At 39.3% G+C, this 17,405-nt stretch overlaps 1 protein-coding gene across 1 annotated transcript; it reads left to right on the top strand.

The window, feature by feature from the left end:
- Window positions 1–4,935: 4,935 nt before the first annotated feature.
- On the top strand, window positions 4,936–8,079 carry sox4a (SRY-box transcription factor 4a). The gene has a single exon (XM_065294515.1). The coding sequence runs from the start codon at window positions 5,336–5,338 to the stop codon at window positions 6,362–6,364; it is 1,029 nt and encodes a 342-aa protein (XP_065150587.1). The 5' UTR covers window positions 4,936–5,335; the 3' UTR covers window positions 6,365–8,079.
- Window positions 8,080–17,405: the final 9,326 nt, after the last annotated feature.

The raw sequence follows: 17,405 nt of genomic DNA, 5'->3' as shown, positions 1-17,405 counted from the left end.
CTTAAATACATTGAACTCCATTTTGTAATTTCATATAAGATACAATGATGTGTGTGAGCACTTGCACTGGTAACAAATAGCAAAGCAGTAAAAACTTCATTGTTTATTAAACACGACATCAAGCTTTCATTCTGAGCTGATAGAGGTACAAAAAGGCCAAAGATGGTTTTCAATTAGTGGCTATCAGTGAATATGCCCAGATTCTGTTGTGCATTTTATCGACATCAAATTCTATATTTTTTTTATGAGACGTTTAACCGATATTAAATCTGAATGGCCTTAGGCCAGATTAAGCTGATTTGATCTCATTTTTGATCAAGGTGGCTTTTAAAGGCTTTTGCATCATAGCTTCTCAGTTTTTGTTTATGGTGAATATTAGGCTGCTTGCAAACCATCATGTTTTTAATTGTTTCCAATGGAAACGCCAGCACACTGACTGGAAAAATTTTCAACTTTGGGTGAAATGCTCAGCTTGTCAATGTCACTTCACACTCTGCCATCCAATTACAGTGAAAGAGGGGCAGGACAAATATCACAACAACTAACCGGCACATCGTTCAACTACTGATAAACAAAGGAGAAGTTTCATCGCAACCAAAGTGCTTAGTAAAAAAAAATATACAAGCATGCGCCAGGTGGTGTCCAGCCACATTTACAAGGCATACACTGTGAGAAACACTGTGAGAAACACTGTGAGAAAAAAGATACAAAAAGGTACAAAACTGTACCTTTTCTGTCGCTGGGGTGGTACGCCCAAAGGCAAATTTTTGTACTTTTATGGATATACAACACACTGAAATGTTGTACCTTTTGGGGTACAATATTATACCCTAAGGACCTTTATCCGTGTTTAAAGGGATAGTTCACCCAAAAATGAAAATTCTGTCATCATTTACTCACCCTCATGTTGTTCTAAACCTGTATGAATTTCTTTGTTCTGATGAACACAAAGGAAGATATTTGAGAAATATTTGTAACCAAACCGTTTGTGGACCCCATTTACTTCCATGGTATTATTTTTTCCTACTATGGAGGTGAATGGGGTCCACTAAGGGTTTGGTTACAAACATTTCTCAAAATATCTTCCTTTGTGTTCATCAAAACAAAGAAATTTATGCGAGTTTGTAACAACATGTTTTGTGAGGTAGGTGGCAAGGTCAATTATAATAATACCTATCCAACCACGGCACTGCCATTTAGTGCCGAGAGAAAGAGATTTGACATCAGATAATTGACAGAACAATTGAGTTTCAATTGCAACAAACCACCATTATGGTGATCAGTGTTTGCATTTCATCAGCTCATTTGCATTTTAAGGACACACCCAAAAATGGCACATTTTTGCTCACACCTACAAAATGGGAATTTTAACATGCTATAATAAATTATCTATGGGGTATTTTGAGCTAAAATTTCACATATACACTCTGGGGACACCAAAGACTTATTTTACGTCTTCAAAAAAATCTCATAATATGACCCCTTTGAGAAACAATTTTATACCAGTTAAATTTTAGGGGTACAACAGTTAACTGTACCTTTAAAGGTACACAAAATATCCTTGAGGTACAGTTATGTACCCAAAATGGTACAACATTGTATTATATTTTATATACCTGTAAAAGGTACAAAACGGAACCTTAGGGTACCACCCCAATGACAGAAAAGGTACAGTTGTGTCCCTTTTTTTTTGACAGTGTACATGTTTTCATCAGCAGCATGTTTGTTCCCTGGGTTCGAACCTATGACCTTTTTCCAGTAATAAGAAATAGAAGTGTGTAACTGTTATGCAAATAAAGTGAAAATGCTAAATATAATCTCAATGGTCCTAAAAGTAGTTTTTTTTATTTGTTTAAGCAAAATATTTCTTCTTATGGTAGATATCCAAAAACATGTTTTCCAGGCTTTGCAAGATTCACTTAAAAACAAATGGCTACAAAATGAATTAAATACATAAATAAATAAAATTTCTAGTGTGCATGGGGCTTATCTATAATGATCATCACCTCAGCATAACAGTCAATAACACGTTAAACAAATTGCACGAACATATCATAACAAGAATCTATCCGACCTCAACTTTTTAGTTTGTCTGCGGACTCTTTATCAAGGAAGTATATCAGACTATAATCAACCTGAAAGGACATTTGAGAACAGCAGTTCTGATGAAGTGATGCTATCAAGATATATGTTTCTGATCTTAACATCTCCTACACTGAGTTTCACTGCCGACAGTTGAACAAATAGGCGTGTTCGGGCACCGTTCCTGATTTACGGCCGCAATAGGGAAGTAAACCTGGGTAGAAGATATGTGAAGCGATCAGCCGTTCACTCCCGAACTCGTGTCCCCACCTCAATGTTCTGCTCTGAGGGAAACAATCTGCTGAGCTTGACAATTTGCTGTAACTATTTTGGCTCCCTAGGGCAAGTTATCTGGTTGACCTCACCACAACCGAGTTTATCCTGCTAATGAAAGTAATGGACATTTGGGTGACCTTTCGGAGAAATGTTCTTTCTCGAAAACTTTGAGAGTTAGTCGTGGCACACACACACAACTTTAAAAAGTTAAAGGAAATTCCAAAAGAGGTCACGGTTACGTTTCAGTTAAACGGTTTCAATGGAACCTAGCCACCTTTTTCAAGAAAATACACACACGCACTCGTGTACACAAAAGCTCCTTTGTGGGATCGTCATGGGCGGTAGCGAGAGACTGGAGAAATTAGCCGGTAATGAGAATGGTACATCGAGAATGCAATGAATAACTCTAAGGCTCGCTCCTTCAGACCGTGTCATTATGACTCCGACTATCACTCCAACCACAGCAAATACACTGTCTGCACTGTTCCCCACCCCAATTCATCTTTCTGACAACTGCAGGATGAACTCATTTTCATAAACCCAGACCTATTCTGTCGGCTGCTTGTCTCTCCGTGATGACCAAGTCGTCAGATTGACATCTATGCAAATATGGAGTTTAATGCAATGATCATTTCTATGTCCTCTGTGGTTGTGTCGTTCAGCTCTGAGTTAAGCCTGGCACGATCATGTATTTTCTTGTCAGAATATGTATTTGAGAGAAAAACAGTCAGGATTGCCATAGCAACACTAAGCTAAGCCTGAGGAGAGACATTGTGGTAATGGGGAGTGAATCAGTGAATTAGACATCCAGCCGTCGATGTGCTTTGCTGCCGGACCATCACTAAAGCCTCTCAATGAGGTCAAATTATGAATTCTGTGTACCTTTTTAGTAGCACATGAATGATTTTAGTTTTTTTTACCAAGCATTTTTCTGAAATTATACACCTACTGATGATACACAACACCTGTTGTGGTTGACCAGATTACAGATATATGGTGAGAGAGATCTCACATTTCAAGACATTTCAAACTCTGGCATGTAATGCTTATCCCAACAGTAACCTAACTTGAGACTTAATCCAAAACAAAAGAGTTGTTTAAGCCTAAATGTTGTGTTCCTGTTGAGGTGTAACTGCTGAAATTGTAAATAATAGTTGGTGCTGTGGGATGGCCACCTGTCACTCCGATGAGACATGATAGTGAATGCATTCACCTCCAGTGCACCTGTTTAAACAGTCAAAGGTGTTTGATTACAGTATTCAAAATCATATCGCCACAGAATTAGCATTTGAGGAACACGGCGTGCTATTTGCGTGGTAAATGGGTAACAATTATTTTAAGCTGAAAAGAGTTAAGCTATGAGGTCACTGAACTATTGATTTCAGATGTATTGATTTCAAGGTTTAGGAAGTCTCTGTCTGCTTAGCAGAGATAGTGCAGATGCATCACCTCATCTATACGGCTCACAAGAACACGAGAATGGACTCAAGATGTTTGCCTTTTGTTCTTATCTCTTATTTGTGATACATGACTTCATTACGTAATGCATATTCAGATCTGTGATTGTAGTTAAACAGTTATTCAGAGCAGTCACTTTTTGTTTGAAATGCAACTCAGCCCTATGTTGGCTCTACTACGCCATCTAGGGGCATAAATGTATGCAATCGTGAAGTCATGATGCCAAACCTCCTGCATTTGACCGTGTACTGTAAGAGTGTTTTGTATAGCATTCTGGCAACAGCTTTTTAGTAAAAACAGTACGAATACCAAAAGAGAAATAGACAGTTTGGGGAAAAAATCATAGGATTTTAATGGTTTGTTCTAAATATTGAAAATAAATTATATATTATATATACATTTATGTATATGCGTGTCATTAATATTATTACGATTTATTATTATTATTATTATTATTATTAGTAGTAGTAGTAGTAGTAGTAGGCTACTTTAATAATAATAATAATAATAATAATAATAATAATAATAATTAATTGTTGTTTATTTACCGCAGCTAGGCAACTAGTGCACGAGCTACTAACACAAACATGAACACGCACGTTTTAATAGAGAAGCGCCTCGCGCTCTCATCGTGTATGAAAATAACGAATGTTGCTTTGTTTGTACAGTGCATGTGGAGAGAACATTAAATTATTTTAGGCTTAGATTTTTATATTTACACACTTAATATAATTTGTAAAAAAATAATTGTATGTCTCTGGTTTATACAAACCCAAGGTTTGGTTTTAAAAGTACTTTTGATTCTGAGTTTCATTCCGTGTTATCCTCATAATCGACATTCAGAATTGCTTATCCCAACTTAGCCATCCTTGCCAAATACACTCTGTGATCTAGGAAGGGGGGGCACATAATATGCCTTTAAAACTAAGTTTGCAGTGTAGATGGAATGAGGTCAGACAGAAAGCTTCTCATTGCACGCGCCGATTATTATTAGATACTATATTCAGCCAATGAGCTGCGACGGGGGCGTGTCTCTGGCTGAGGACAGGCTAGTGACAGCAGCTGATTGGCTGGATTCTGTTTTCTTTATACGTTCGGGAAAGGATAAATCCTTGTGAGTCGGTGTAGCAGAAGTATTAAAACTTGTGAAGGGTGATAGGAAGCTCAGAGCATGAAAAAGCGCAGTTGTCCAAACTTACCGCATGGTCGTAAGACAAACTATGCTGAAGACACTTGTCGGTTTCTTTTGAACGGCTTTAGATACTTTGCGTCCAGAGCGCACTCCGGGTTTGTTTTCAGTCGAACCGGCAGTTGAACCGCAGGCTGCTCGTTTTGAAGACGTTACCGGGACTTCACGGATCTCCGAACCGGAGACATGCGCTTTGTGGACAAAGTACTCGCAGAGTGCTGAACCGAGACACAGACGCCAGTAACTTTGAAACAGTTTTCATCGTATTTAAGACTCTGAACTGTCAAAGAGTTGCAAACTGCAGGATTTTCTTGAGCAATTAAAAGTTGCATGGACACAGACTTGGCTATGGTGGAGCAAACGAACAGCACCGGCGACTCCACTGATTCGGGGGAGATGGACTTAGACATGGACACCTCTCCGACTCCCGGCTCCCCAAACTCAACTGGGGATAAAATGGACATCGCGTGGTGCAAGACCCCATCCGGGCATATCAAGAGGCCGATGAACGCGTTCATGGTTTGGTCGCAGATAGAAAGGCGCAAGATTATGGAGCAGTCGCCGGACATGCACAACGCGGAGATCTCCAAGAGACTCGGCAAACGCTGGAAACTTTTAAAAGACAGCGACAAGATCCCCTTCATCCGCGAGGCCGAGCGTCTGCGGCTCAAGCACATGGCAGACTATCCAGACTACAAATATCGACCCAGGAAGAAGGTGAAATCGTCCAGCGGCAAAACCGGAGAAAAGGGCGAGCGCGTCGTCGGCAGCCCGGGCGCGAAGTCCGCATCCAAAAAGAGCTCCAAAACTCTCAGCAGGACGCACAGAAAGTCTGAGCTGCCCTCCCACTCCGTACCTGCAGACCACCACGCGCTCTACAAATCCAGGTCGGCGTCCGCCGCCAAGCAAATTCCCGACAAACCAGCAAAGCGCGGGCATGTGTTCGGAGTATGCAGCACTGACAGCAGTCCGCCCTCCGTCGCTGTGCCCGCCAGTCCCACTTTGAGCAGCTCAGCGGAGTCCAGTGACCCGTTCAGCCTGTATGAGGACGGGCACGCCAACGGAAAAGACAAATACAACCGCGCACCGTCCCCAACGCCCTCCGCGTCGCACTCATCCTCCTCGCAGTCCTCCTCGTCGGATGAGGAGTTCGAGGACGAGCTGGCGGACCCCAGTCCCGGCTTTGACAGCTTCAGCACCTTTGGCACTGCGCCCCTGGACAGAGATTTGGAGTTCAATTTTGAGTCGGGCTCTGGCTCGCACTTTGAGTTCCCCGATTACTGCACACCAGAGGTGAGCGAAATGATATCAGGTGACTGGCTCGAATCGACTATATCAAACTTGGTATTCACTTATTGAACTAATATTAAATCTGATTGAAAAGACAGATTGAAATTTGTCGTAAAGACGGAGGGCTGATAAAGTCCTCTGAGACGATCGAGTCGGACAACGAGTCAACGACACGATTCCTCCTGTTTATCACGCATCAGATACTGTGGGTTTTCGTTATCCACTGATACGAGTGCGGATGAAAGTGCTTAGCTTGCTCGTTTGGTGCTGGAAGGAGCGACTTATTGACGCGCGCTTTGGAGAAGGAGAAGACATAGCGCGGAGGTGAAGTTCAAGTTTTCCACCCGCTCAAACTTAAAATGGGACGTTTATAAAACAGTCTGATGAAATGCTTGTTTTGGAGAAGGTACTGAATGGAGAAAAGGTTGTTTTATAGGTCTGTCAGACCAGAATCGCATGCTTTCATTACGATGTAAACGCGCAAGTCTGTTCAGATGCGTGAATGGTGTTGGTTCATTGACACAGAACGGCAGCGCTTTATCAGACGCAAAAAGAAACACAATCACCAGCTTTTCTGTCCACATGACATCAGGATTCAAACGCAACTCAGATGATTCAACTCTTTACACTACAAATCAGGACCAAAATACATCAGAGGAGCGTTCTCTCTCTTTTAATTTCCCATTCTCTCTTTCTCTCCCAAGTAACTTTTCCGTGTTAGCATTTTTACATCGATGTATTTATAATAGCCCAACCCCTCTCTCTCTCTCTCTCTCCTTTCAGTTGTGTTCTAGTCAGTCTGTTGTGTGTATAGCCTACAGTACACATGCACATGTCCGTCTTTGTCACGGAAGGGCTAGACTCGTTTCGTATTTAACTGATCTCTCATATGGAAAGGAGATTAAATGTTTCATTATTTTCTAAGTGTATTTTTGTACAAAATATATCGAGGGGGTGTCAATCGGTGAATATCGCTGTTTGGATTTCCGATTTTTTAAACCAGGGGGTTGGGTTGTCTCAAAAATCTGCCCCCTACACATGTTTACAGTGTCAATCCACAGGCTTCTTAAAGAGACAGTGTCTGAATTTCAACGACCAATCAACATTGGCCTACCATGCGCGCCGTTGTATGTAGCTGCAGCGACGTCTGCATTTTATTACGTCCTTATTGGGGATGCTGTACCTTTTGAATACCAATTTCTTCGTGCTTTTATATTGACACGTTTCGGTTTTAACCACTGGATGGAATTACAGATACGTCGAAATGCCTCTAAGTTCATGAACAATGAAGTACGTCTTCGCTCCACAATTGTACAAGGATATTTAATCTTTTCTACTTGTTGGCTAAATGTAGCTAATTGTTTTAGTATATTATGGCATGGCAAATAGCATTTTGTATTTCTGAATTCAGGTTTATAGAGCAGTTGTGTTTAAGGCAAAGGGTCAACATGAAGATTTCTATGTACATTGACTGTAAAATAAGTAAAAGAGTGCGTGTTTATGTCTGACGATGATATATCATGACAGGAGCAAGAACATATACCTTTATACATTCCTATGTTTAAGAGTGTTGTCTATGAGTTTCGGATTATATAGATATGTTTTATTGTTTCATTTTGTGCAATATGCTGTGTACAATATTGTTTTGTCTTGCCATACCATATCTCAACATTTGAGTAGTGAACTCAAAAGCCAGCCAATTGTGTCAAGTCACTGCCTGTCAGACCTCTGTACAGAACTTTGTCTTTTTTCCAAGAAGGAAATAAAATCAGCTGGAACTGAAAGTCAGTTGTAAGACCATTTATTATTTATTAATGAAATGTTTATTCATTTTCATGTTGTATTCTTCATTTTAAAAAAATAATCCTAGACAATTACAGAATCATACTGCCCCATTTTGCTCAAACACCATGTTTATAAAAGACACACATGTTCAGTGTACAGTATTGAAAGGTTCAAAGCTAAAAGAAAAGCATTATAGCCTAAAATATTAAGGTCCGGATCTAACAACATTTAAGAATAAACTGCTTAATAGTATTAAAATCTTATAAACACCTCACAGAAGCTAAATGAAGACCCAAAGTTGCCAAATCTACCAATGCATTCCCCATATCAGATATGCAAAGTGGTGCACAACAAAAAAAGATTGACAGGTAAGCCTATTGCAACCTACGGGCACATGGAGATGTCATGCTGTGGATGGAGGCCGGCCAGCCCTGCAATAATTACATTAAGATATTGGTTCTGTTCTGCAGCCTGTTGTAAACACTTCTCACTGTTCTCGTCTACAATAAGACACAGGCGGGTGGCTGTATGGGGTTACCGGAGGCAGTTGTGATATTACACACCCCACTATTATTATTAACATGATATAATCACATTACATGCCTGCATAGCTGCATGTTTTCATGAGAGACGAAATAGAGGAGATCAGATGGATTGGCTGAATGTTGCACCATGCATAAGCTGTAGAAAGCCCAGCTCAGTCTAAATGATTATGTAGCATGATCCCGACTGGATGCGAGGACGAATGCACGCTGAAGCACCGGGGTCTAGACATGGACTCTGTGGGGGAGGAGTGTGAGACAGATGAGATGTCTCTGCCGAGAGGCTGCACTGGGGGCGCTCAAGTGGATTGTTCAGCAGGGATGACTGCTGAAACCAATTAATTCCTTCTGGGGGCACTGGTTTGTGTCGGGAAAGGGGAGGGGGGGCTCTCAAAAGATTTTGTGTTAATCTGTTTACATCGCCCAAATGAGAAAAGAGACAGGGAGCTGTTTGGAAAGCAGAGTTGTGCAAAGTTAACAGACTGATATGAATGTATCCGTCTGTCAAGATGACTTGGATGATAGATTGTGTTGGGGTTCTGCTTGCAAGCTCATTTATTTGCGTCTACTGACTTTTACTGATTATCTGCGATGGGGGAAGTTTTAAAAGTTGGTATATGCCGTAAACTACATAATATTTGATAAAATATTAAATAAAAATAAATTAAAGATAAACTTAATGATTCACTCTTTAGCACAGAACAGAAGGCAGCACAGATGGTTCAATTTGGTGCATAAGTGCTTACAAATATTTACACCTATTCACATATTATATGGTTGCCATCACACGTCTAATAAAATGCCTTAAATATATTTAACAGGAATGTCCTAAAACTAGTTTATCTGAGAATGAGCATTCAACACATTCATCATTTAACCTGTGAGTAAACATACAGGCTTCACATTTAAAGGGAAAGTTCACTGAAAGCTGAAAATACTGTCTTCTTTTACTCACCCTCAAGTTGATCCAAACTTCAAAACGTTTCTTTGTCCTGCTGAATGAACACATTTTGAAAAAAAAGTTAATAACCAATCAGATCTGGGGCACCATTGACTTTCATATAAGAAAAAAATAATACTATGGAAGTGAATGGTGCCCCTGATCTATTTGGTTATTAGGCTAACTTATTTTTCAAAATATCTTCATCTGTGTTCAGCAGAATGTTTGGGTATAAGTAAATGATGACAGAATTTTCATATTTGAATGAACCATATCCTTTTAATGTTATTGCATTTTTACAAAAATTAAAATATTATAAATAATTACCATTTATTTTTTTGATAGCAAAAGCACACTTTTCAAAGCAAAACAATAAAATATGTAATAAAAAAATAATAATAATATAAATTTGTCCACAGTAAGTGTAATGAACTAAACATGCTGCCCTTTTATAGCACCTGTATTTAGGCTACTATGTTTCTAAAATGTACACACTTACGTGTATTTACAAATGCTTGTAGCTTACAGTAGTAGACTGTCAAATGCACTATATCAGACACAAGGCGGGGTCAAGAGTGAAAGGGGCGTGACCAATGAACTGTCTAAAACACGTGCAGACAATGCGCTATCATCACAAAAGAGTCAAACATCCAACTGCAGAAAGTTTAACGCTATTGGATCATTACGTCGAGGCACGCGCAAAAGTTCATCAAGTTCAAGACTTCTTGACGAAATTAAAATCACTGCGGAATATTTGATCGTAAATAGCATGGGAAACGACGTGTTGACAATCCTTTGTTGATTTTATAGTGAACTGACTGCTCACAAACGGCACTCGCAACATCGGAATTAAAGCGCAGAAATGAATGTAAAATATCATTGGAAGAGTTTGCGCAGCTTTAGAGGTTCATACAGCGCACGTTTAATTTCAAAGGACTGTTTGGGACACACATTCAACAGAATGGACGGACACACATTATTATGTTGTTCTTAAATAGAGCCTTAGCGTTTATCAGTGGATGTTGCGTATCTTACAGTATTAATAACTATTTTTAGCAAGCATTATTAACTTCATTAGCAACAGACATGATTGCATTTGTCATCATCTGTGTCTTTATGGCACAATTTATGAATACATCCAATAAAGTTAAAATGATTTAATACATTTGCTAGACTTTATTTTTCACTTTTCAGTGGATTTTATTATTTCAGAGTGGCTATGTGCAACTTATTTTTAAATTAATGCTAATGACTTAATATGCTCAGTTAACAAAAAATGAGTGTTCAGGTTGTGTTGTTACTTGTCGGCAATCTCTTTGTGGGGCAGAGTGTTAAAGCATCCTAATATCCCCAGATGTTGCACCGTTTCAAGGTCAGGGTCATGTGCTCAGCGTTACTTGATAATCTTGAAGTTTATGTTCAAGTAATCAGTGGCTAATTACAGTATGTTGTTTATATTTATTGTTTGTAATTATTTTCACTCATGAAATATATACAAAAGTTGGGGAGAGAGAGAGAGAGAGAGAGGGGGGGATAACACCCTTGCAATTGATTAATGTTATTGAATGCAAGAAATGCCAGATTTGGACGATTAAGTCAAACTTTATTTATGCATTAGACTGCAAAATAAACCAAATGACATCAGTTAAACATAAAGATCCTTTCTCAGAATTACTAGTTAGGCCTTAAAAAACAACGGTCCTCAGGTCATATTAGTATAAAAGGAAGTCAGTTGCAGGTGCAAGTTCACACAGGTGTCCCAGCGAATTAATCACATATTCATAACTTTAAAAGGGCTCTAATAACTTTGGCATATATAATAACTTTTCTACTAGCCTTTAAACAGTTTTCTGTCTTTTTTTATAACTAACCACCTTTATAAAAAAACGGAGTTTTATAATATATATATAATATTTTCAATAGCTTAAAAATGGCAACAGTAAATGCTACTTAGTTTGATATTTTATTGTCTAAATTCTGCGGCACGTATCTTGACTAGAACCAGTGCAAGAGAGCATATTACACCTATTCTTAAATCATTGCACTGGCTGCCTGTCAAGTTTCTTATTGATTTTAAAGTTTTACTGACTTATAAAGCACTAAATAATTTGGCACCTCAATATCTGTCTGACCTCTTGATACACCCCAGTTCCCAATCTTAGATCCGTCGATGCTGGTCTTTTAACCGTCCCGTAACTCGTTTAAGATCAATAGGTGATGGGGTTTTTCTATTGTACAGTAGCACCTAAACTCAGGAATTCCCTACCCGTAGAAATAAGAAATGTAGAATCCTCGCAATTTTTTTAATCTAGTCTTAAAACAATCATTTTTAGGGAAGCTTTTATGTAATTTATTTTGTTCAGTTAGTTGTAGTTGTGTTTTTTATTCTATATTCTTTATCATTGTAATTGTTGTTTTATTCTGTTGTGATTCAATGTTCTTATGTACAGCACTTTGAGAAGCTACTTTTACATTTAGATTACATTTTGTCATTTAGCAGACGCTTTTAAAGACACTATATAAAATAAAGTTATTATTATTATTATTATAATTGCAATGGCATTTTTGAAGTGTGTCATTATGTGCAAAAAGAATTGTGCAAAAATATTCCTTTGCACGTTTTCCCTATAACACCACTTGCCTGCCATATAATATATACACTTCATACTCTATAATGCATCTCTGTGTTTATACCTCTTCATTTGCACCTTGTTTTGTATTCATAGAGATTTGCATTGCGCAGGTCTGTTAATACTGTGCATCTTCATTTGCACCTTATGTTGTATTTAGACATTAGCATTGAGCTGGTCTCTGCTCCTCTACCCAACTTTGCACTCCATAAAAACATTTATTGCAAATATATATGAATTTATATTCATTTATACATACATGTATTGCCATTTACAATTCTGGTTAGAAGTGCATTTCATTGACTCTGTACTGTACTCTGCACAACGACAATAAAGTTAAATATTATCTAATTATAAAGTCAAATACATTCCTGGGCCACTTTATCAATAGTTGTGCCATTAGTATACATTAAATACATTTGTCAAACAGTGTTGAATGTTGATTATATCACAATTGGCATTTTCAAATGCATGCACGTGGGTTGTTGACCCAGCGAGGTGTTGCCTAAGAAAAAAGTGCTTTACCTGACCATTGGATTAAGAGGAAAACCTCTGCACACCATATTTCTTCTCTGTTTAAAAAGCAGTCGGCAGGGATTTTGTGTGCTTCTTTGGGGATGTGCTTATGTGTGAGGGACAGACAGACACAGAGTATAAATGTGTGCCTAGGAAGGTTGCTGCAGAGATAGCTGTGTTGCCTTGGGATGTTAAAATGTCTTGTTTTGACATGCCTTGTCTTCCATGTAACAAAAGAAAAAAATAGTAGAAAAAAGACATTGCAGGCAGGCATCAGAAGACAGCACAGCTAACTAGATAGTAAAGTTTGAAGACAAACTTTATGTTGGCTTGAGAAAGCGTAGCCTGAACGTTTAAAACGGTTTGACATAAGTTTAGTTTAGTAGGCTATCTGGCTGTTAGTATGTTTAAGTATGAAGGTAGCATGATTTACCATGAAGCTAGCATGATGTTAGCATGATTAGCATGAAGCTAGCATGATGCTAGCATGATTAGAATGAAGCTAGCTTGATGCTAGCATGATTAGCATGAAGCTAGCATGATAAGCATGAAGCTAGCATGATGCTAGCATGATTAGCATGAAGCTAGCATGATGCTAGCATGATTAGCATGAAGCTAGCATGATTAGCATGAAGCTAGTATGATGCTAGCATGATGTTAGCATGATTAGCATGAAGCTAGCATGATTAGAATGAAGCTAGCTTGATGCTAACATGATTAGCATGAAGGTAGCATGATTTACCATGAAGCTAGCATGATGTTAGCATGAAGCTAGCATGATGCTAGCATGATTAGCATGAAGCTAGCATGATGCTAGCATGATTAGCATGAAGCTAGCTTGATGCTAGCATGATTAGCATGAAGTTAGCATGATGCTAGCATGATTAGCATGAAGCTAGCATGATGCTAGCATGGCTAGCATGATGCTAGCATGATTAGCATGAAGCTAGCATGATGCTAGCATGATTAGCATGAAGTTAGCATGAAGCTAGCATGATTAGCATGAAGTTAGCATGAAGCTAGCATGATGCTAGTATGATTAGCATGAAGCTAGCATGATGCTAGCATGATTAGCATGAAGCTAGCATGATGTTAGCATGATTAGCATGAAGCTAGCATGAAGTTAGCATGATTAGCATGAAGCTAGCATGAAGTTAACATGATTAGCATGAAGCTAGCATGATGTTAGCATGATTAGCATGAAGCTAGCATGAAGCTAGCATGATTAGCAAGAAGCTAGCATGAAGCTAACATTTATTGCGTTGCTAGGGTACTAAGTTTGGTTGCTAGGGAAAAAATTGGCATCCCATAATGATTACACTTCAAGCCACAAGAAAAACGGTCCAACCCCTGTGTCTCTACGATGTTCAGATCCAGAGATATAAGGCTTTGTTTATTATGTTGCTAGGGTCTTCATATTTTGTTGCTAGGGGCGTGGCTTAATACCTCAATAAGAATCCTAAGAGACTGATTGGATGCCTGAGTAAAATGAGCCCACCCCTATGTCTCTATGACACTCTGGTGCAAAGATATCCATCTGGGCTTTTTATAATGGTAGTCTATGGGAGATGTTGCTAGGGTACCCAAAATTGTTGCTAGGGGCGTGGCTTAATATCTCTGGGGTGATCCTAAGAGACTGATTGGATGCTTGAGTAAAATGAGCCCACCCCCATGTCTCTAAGACACTCTAAAGTGAAGATATTCCATCTGGGACGCTTTTTTTCCCTTTTATGGGCATATTTCCTGCCCCATTATAAGTCAATGGGAAAATTTGGGGGCCTCTTACACCCCAGGGGTACAGCTTACACCCCATTGTGAGGTATGTTCTTACACAGCCTGTCAGCCTCCTTAAATGTGGTAAGCCACAAGTTTCTACAAGTTTCTCACTCGCAGCTATGACCCGTCAAAGTTTGTCTCAATGTTAAGTGAATGGAAATTTTGGGGAGTTTCAGCGCCCCGTTTAGGAATTCGGAAGGTCCCATCAGTTAGAAAAGATATAGCAACTCGAGTCAGATCAGACCGAAGGTATGTCCAAAGTTTGATGGCTGTAGCTTGAAAGCTCTAGGACGAGTTAGAGTTAGAAATTTTAGTCTCAGAAGAAAAAGAATAATAATAATAAAGATAGAAAAGTTCGTCGGAACAAACTTTATGTTGGCTTGAGAAAGCCTAGTCTGAGAGTAGAGTTTGACAACTTAGCATGAAGCTATCATGATTTAAGATAAAGCTAGCATGATTTAACATGAAGCGAACATGATTTAGCATGAAGCTAGCATGATTTAGCATGAAGCTAGCATGAAGCTAGCATAATTTAACATGAGGCTAGCATGATGATAGCATGATTAGCATAAAGCTAGCATGATGCTAGCATGATTAGCATGAAGCTAGCATAATTAGCATGATGCTAGCATGATTAGCATGAAGCTAGCATGATGCTAACATGATTAGCATGATGCTAACATGATTAGCATGAAGCTAGCATGATCAGCATGAAGCTAGCATGATTAGCATGAAGCTAGCATGATGTTAGCATGATTAGCATGAAGCTAGTATGATTAGCATGAAGCTAGCATGATGCTAGCATGATTAGCATGAAGCTAGCATGAAGTTAACATGATTAGCATGAAGCTAGCATGATGCTAGCATGATTAGCATGAAGCTAGCATGATTAGCATGAAGCTAGCATGAAGCTAGCATGATTAGCATGAAGCTAGCATGAAGCTAGCATGATTAGCATGAAGCTAGCATGATTAGCATGAAGCTAGCATGAAGCTAGCATGATTAGCCTGAAGCTAGCATGATATTAGCATGATTAGCATGATGTTAGCATGATTAGGATGAAGCTAGCATGAAGCTAGCATGATTAGCATGAAGCTAGCATGATGTTAGCATGAAGCTAGCATGATGTTAGCATGATTAGCATGAAGCTAGTATGATTAGCATGAAGCTAGCATGATGCTAGCATAATTAGCATGAAGCTAGCATGAAGCTAGCATGAAGTTAGCATGATTAGCATGAAGCTAGCATGAAGCTAGCATGATGTTAACATGATTAGCATGAAGCTAGCATGATGTTAGCATGATTAGCATGAAGTTAGCATGATGCTAGCATGATTAGCATGAAGCTAGCATGATTAGCATGAAGCTAGCATGATGCTAGCATGATTAGCATGAAGCTAGCATGAAGCTAGCATGATTAACAGGAAGCTAGCATGAAGCTAACATTTATTGCGTTGCTAGGGTACTAAGTTTGGTTGCTAGGGAGAAAATTGGCATCCCATAATGATCACCCTTCAAGCCACAAGTAAAACGGTCCAACCCCCTTGTCTCTACAATGTTCTGATGCGGAGATATAAGGCTTTGTTTATTCCGTTGCTAGGGTACTAAGTTTGGTTGCTAGGGAGAAAATTGGCATCCCATAATGATCACACTTCAAGCCACAAGTAAAACGGTCCAACCCCCGTGTCTCTACAATGTTCTGATGCGGAGATATAAGGCTTTGTTTATTCCGTTGCTAGGGTACTACGTTTGGTTGCTAGGGAGAAAATTGGCATCCCATAATGATTACACTTCAAGCCAGAAGTAAAACGGTCCAACCCCCGTGTCTCTATGATGTTCTGAAGCGGAGATATAAGGCTTTGTTTATTCCGTTGCTAGGGTACTAAGTTTGGTTGCTAGGGAGAAAATTGGTATCCCATATTGATTACCCTTCAAGCCACAAGTAAAACGGTCCAACCCCTGTGTCTCTACGATGTTCAGATCCAGAGATATAAGGCTTTGTTTATTATGTTGCTAGGGTCTTCATATTTTGTTGCTAGGGGCGTGGCTTAATACCTCAATAAGAATCCCAAGAGACTGATTGGATGCCTGAGTAAAATGAGCCCACCCCTATGTCTCTATGACACTCTGGTGCAAAGATATCCATCTTGGCTTTTTATAATGGTAGTCTATGGGAGATGTTGCTAGGGTACCCAAAATGGTTGCTAGGGGCGTGGCTTAATAGCTCTGGGGTGATCCTAAGAGACTGATTGGATGCTTGAGTAAAATGAGCCCACCCCCATGTCTCTAAGACACTCTAAAGTGAAGATATTCCATCTGGGACGCTTTTATTCCCTTTTATGGGCATGTTTCCTGCCCCATTATAAGTCAATGGGAAATTTTGGGGGCCCCTTACACCCCAGGGGTACAGCTTACACCCCATTGTGAGGTATGTTCTTACACAGCCTGTCAGCCTCCTTAAATGTGGTAAGCCACAAGTTTCTACAAGTTTCTCACTCGCAGCTATGACCCGTCAAAGTTTGTCTCAATGTTAAGTCAATGGAAATTTTGGGGTGTTTCAGCGCCCCGTTTAGGAATTCGGAAGGTCCCATCAGTTAGAAAAGATATAGCAACTCGAGTCAGATCAGACCGAAGGTATGTCCAAAGTTTGATGGCTGTAGCTTGAAAGCTCTAGGACGAGTTAGAGTTAGAAATTTTAGTCTCAGAAGAAAAAGAATAATAATAATAATAATAATAATAAGTTTAAGTGCAACAACAGTATGTTGGCTTTCTCAAGCCAACATAATTAGTCACTTTTGTGCGAGAAGCGTGGTGAGATGATGTCACCGGCAGTGAAGTAATTACTACCCATAAATCATAGCGTGTGAGAGGTAAGAGTGGAGGGGTGAATGCTGGTGCTGGCAGATCTATTGTCACACTCAT

This window comes from Paramisgurnus dabryanus, chromosome 19 (genome assembly GCF_030506205.2).
Source record: "Paramisgurnus dabryanus chromosome 19, PD_genome_1.1, whole genome shotgun sequence".
Classification (NCBI taxonomy): domain Eukaryota; kingdom Metazoa; phylum Chordata; class Actinopteri; order Cypriniformes; family Cobitidae; genus Paramisgurnus; species Paramisgurnus dabryanus.
The sequence above is the reverse complement of the archived record's forward strand: the minus strand, read 5'-3'. Positions and strand labels throughout refer to the sequence as shown.

What these genes read in the sequence shown, in the direction of transcription:
- sox4a (XM_065294515.1), top strand. Translation starts at nt 5,336, where the DNA reads ATGGACACAGACTTGGCTATGGTGGAGCAAACGAACAGCACCGGCGAC.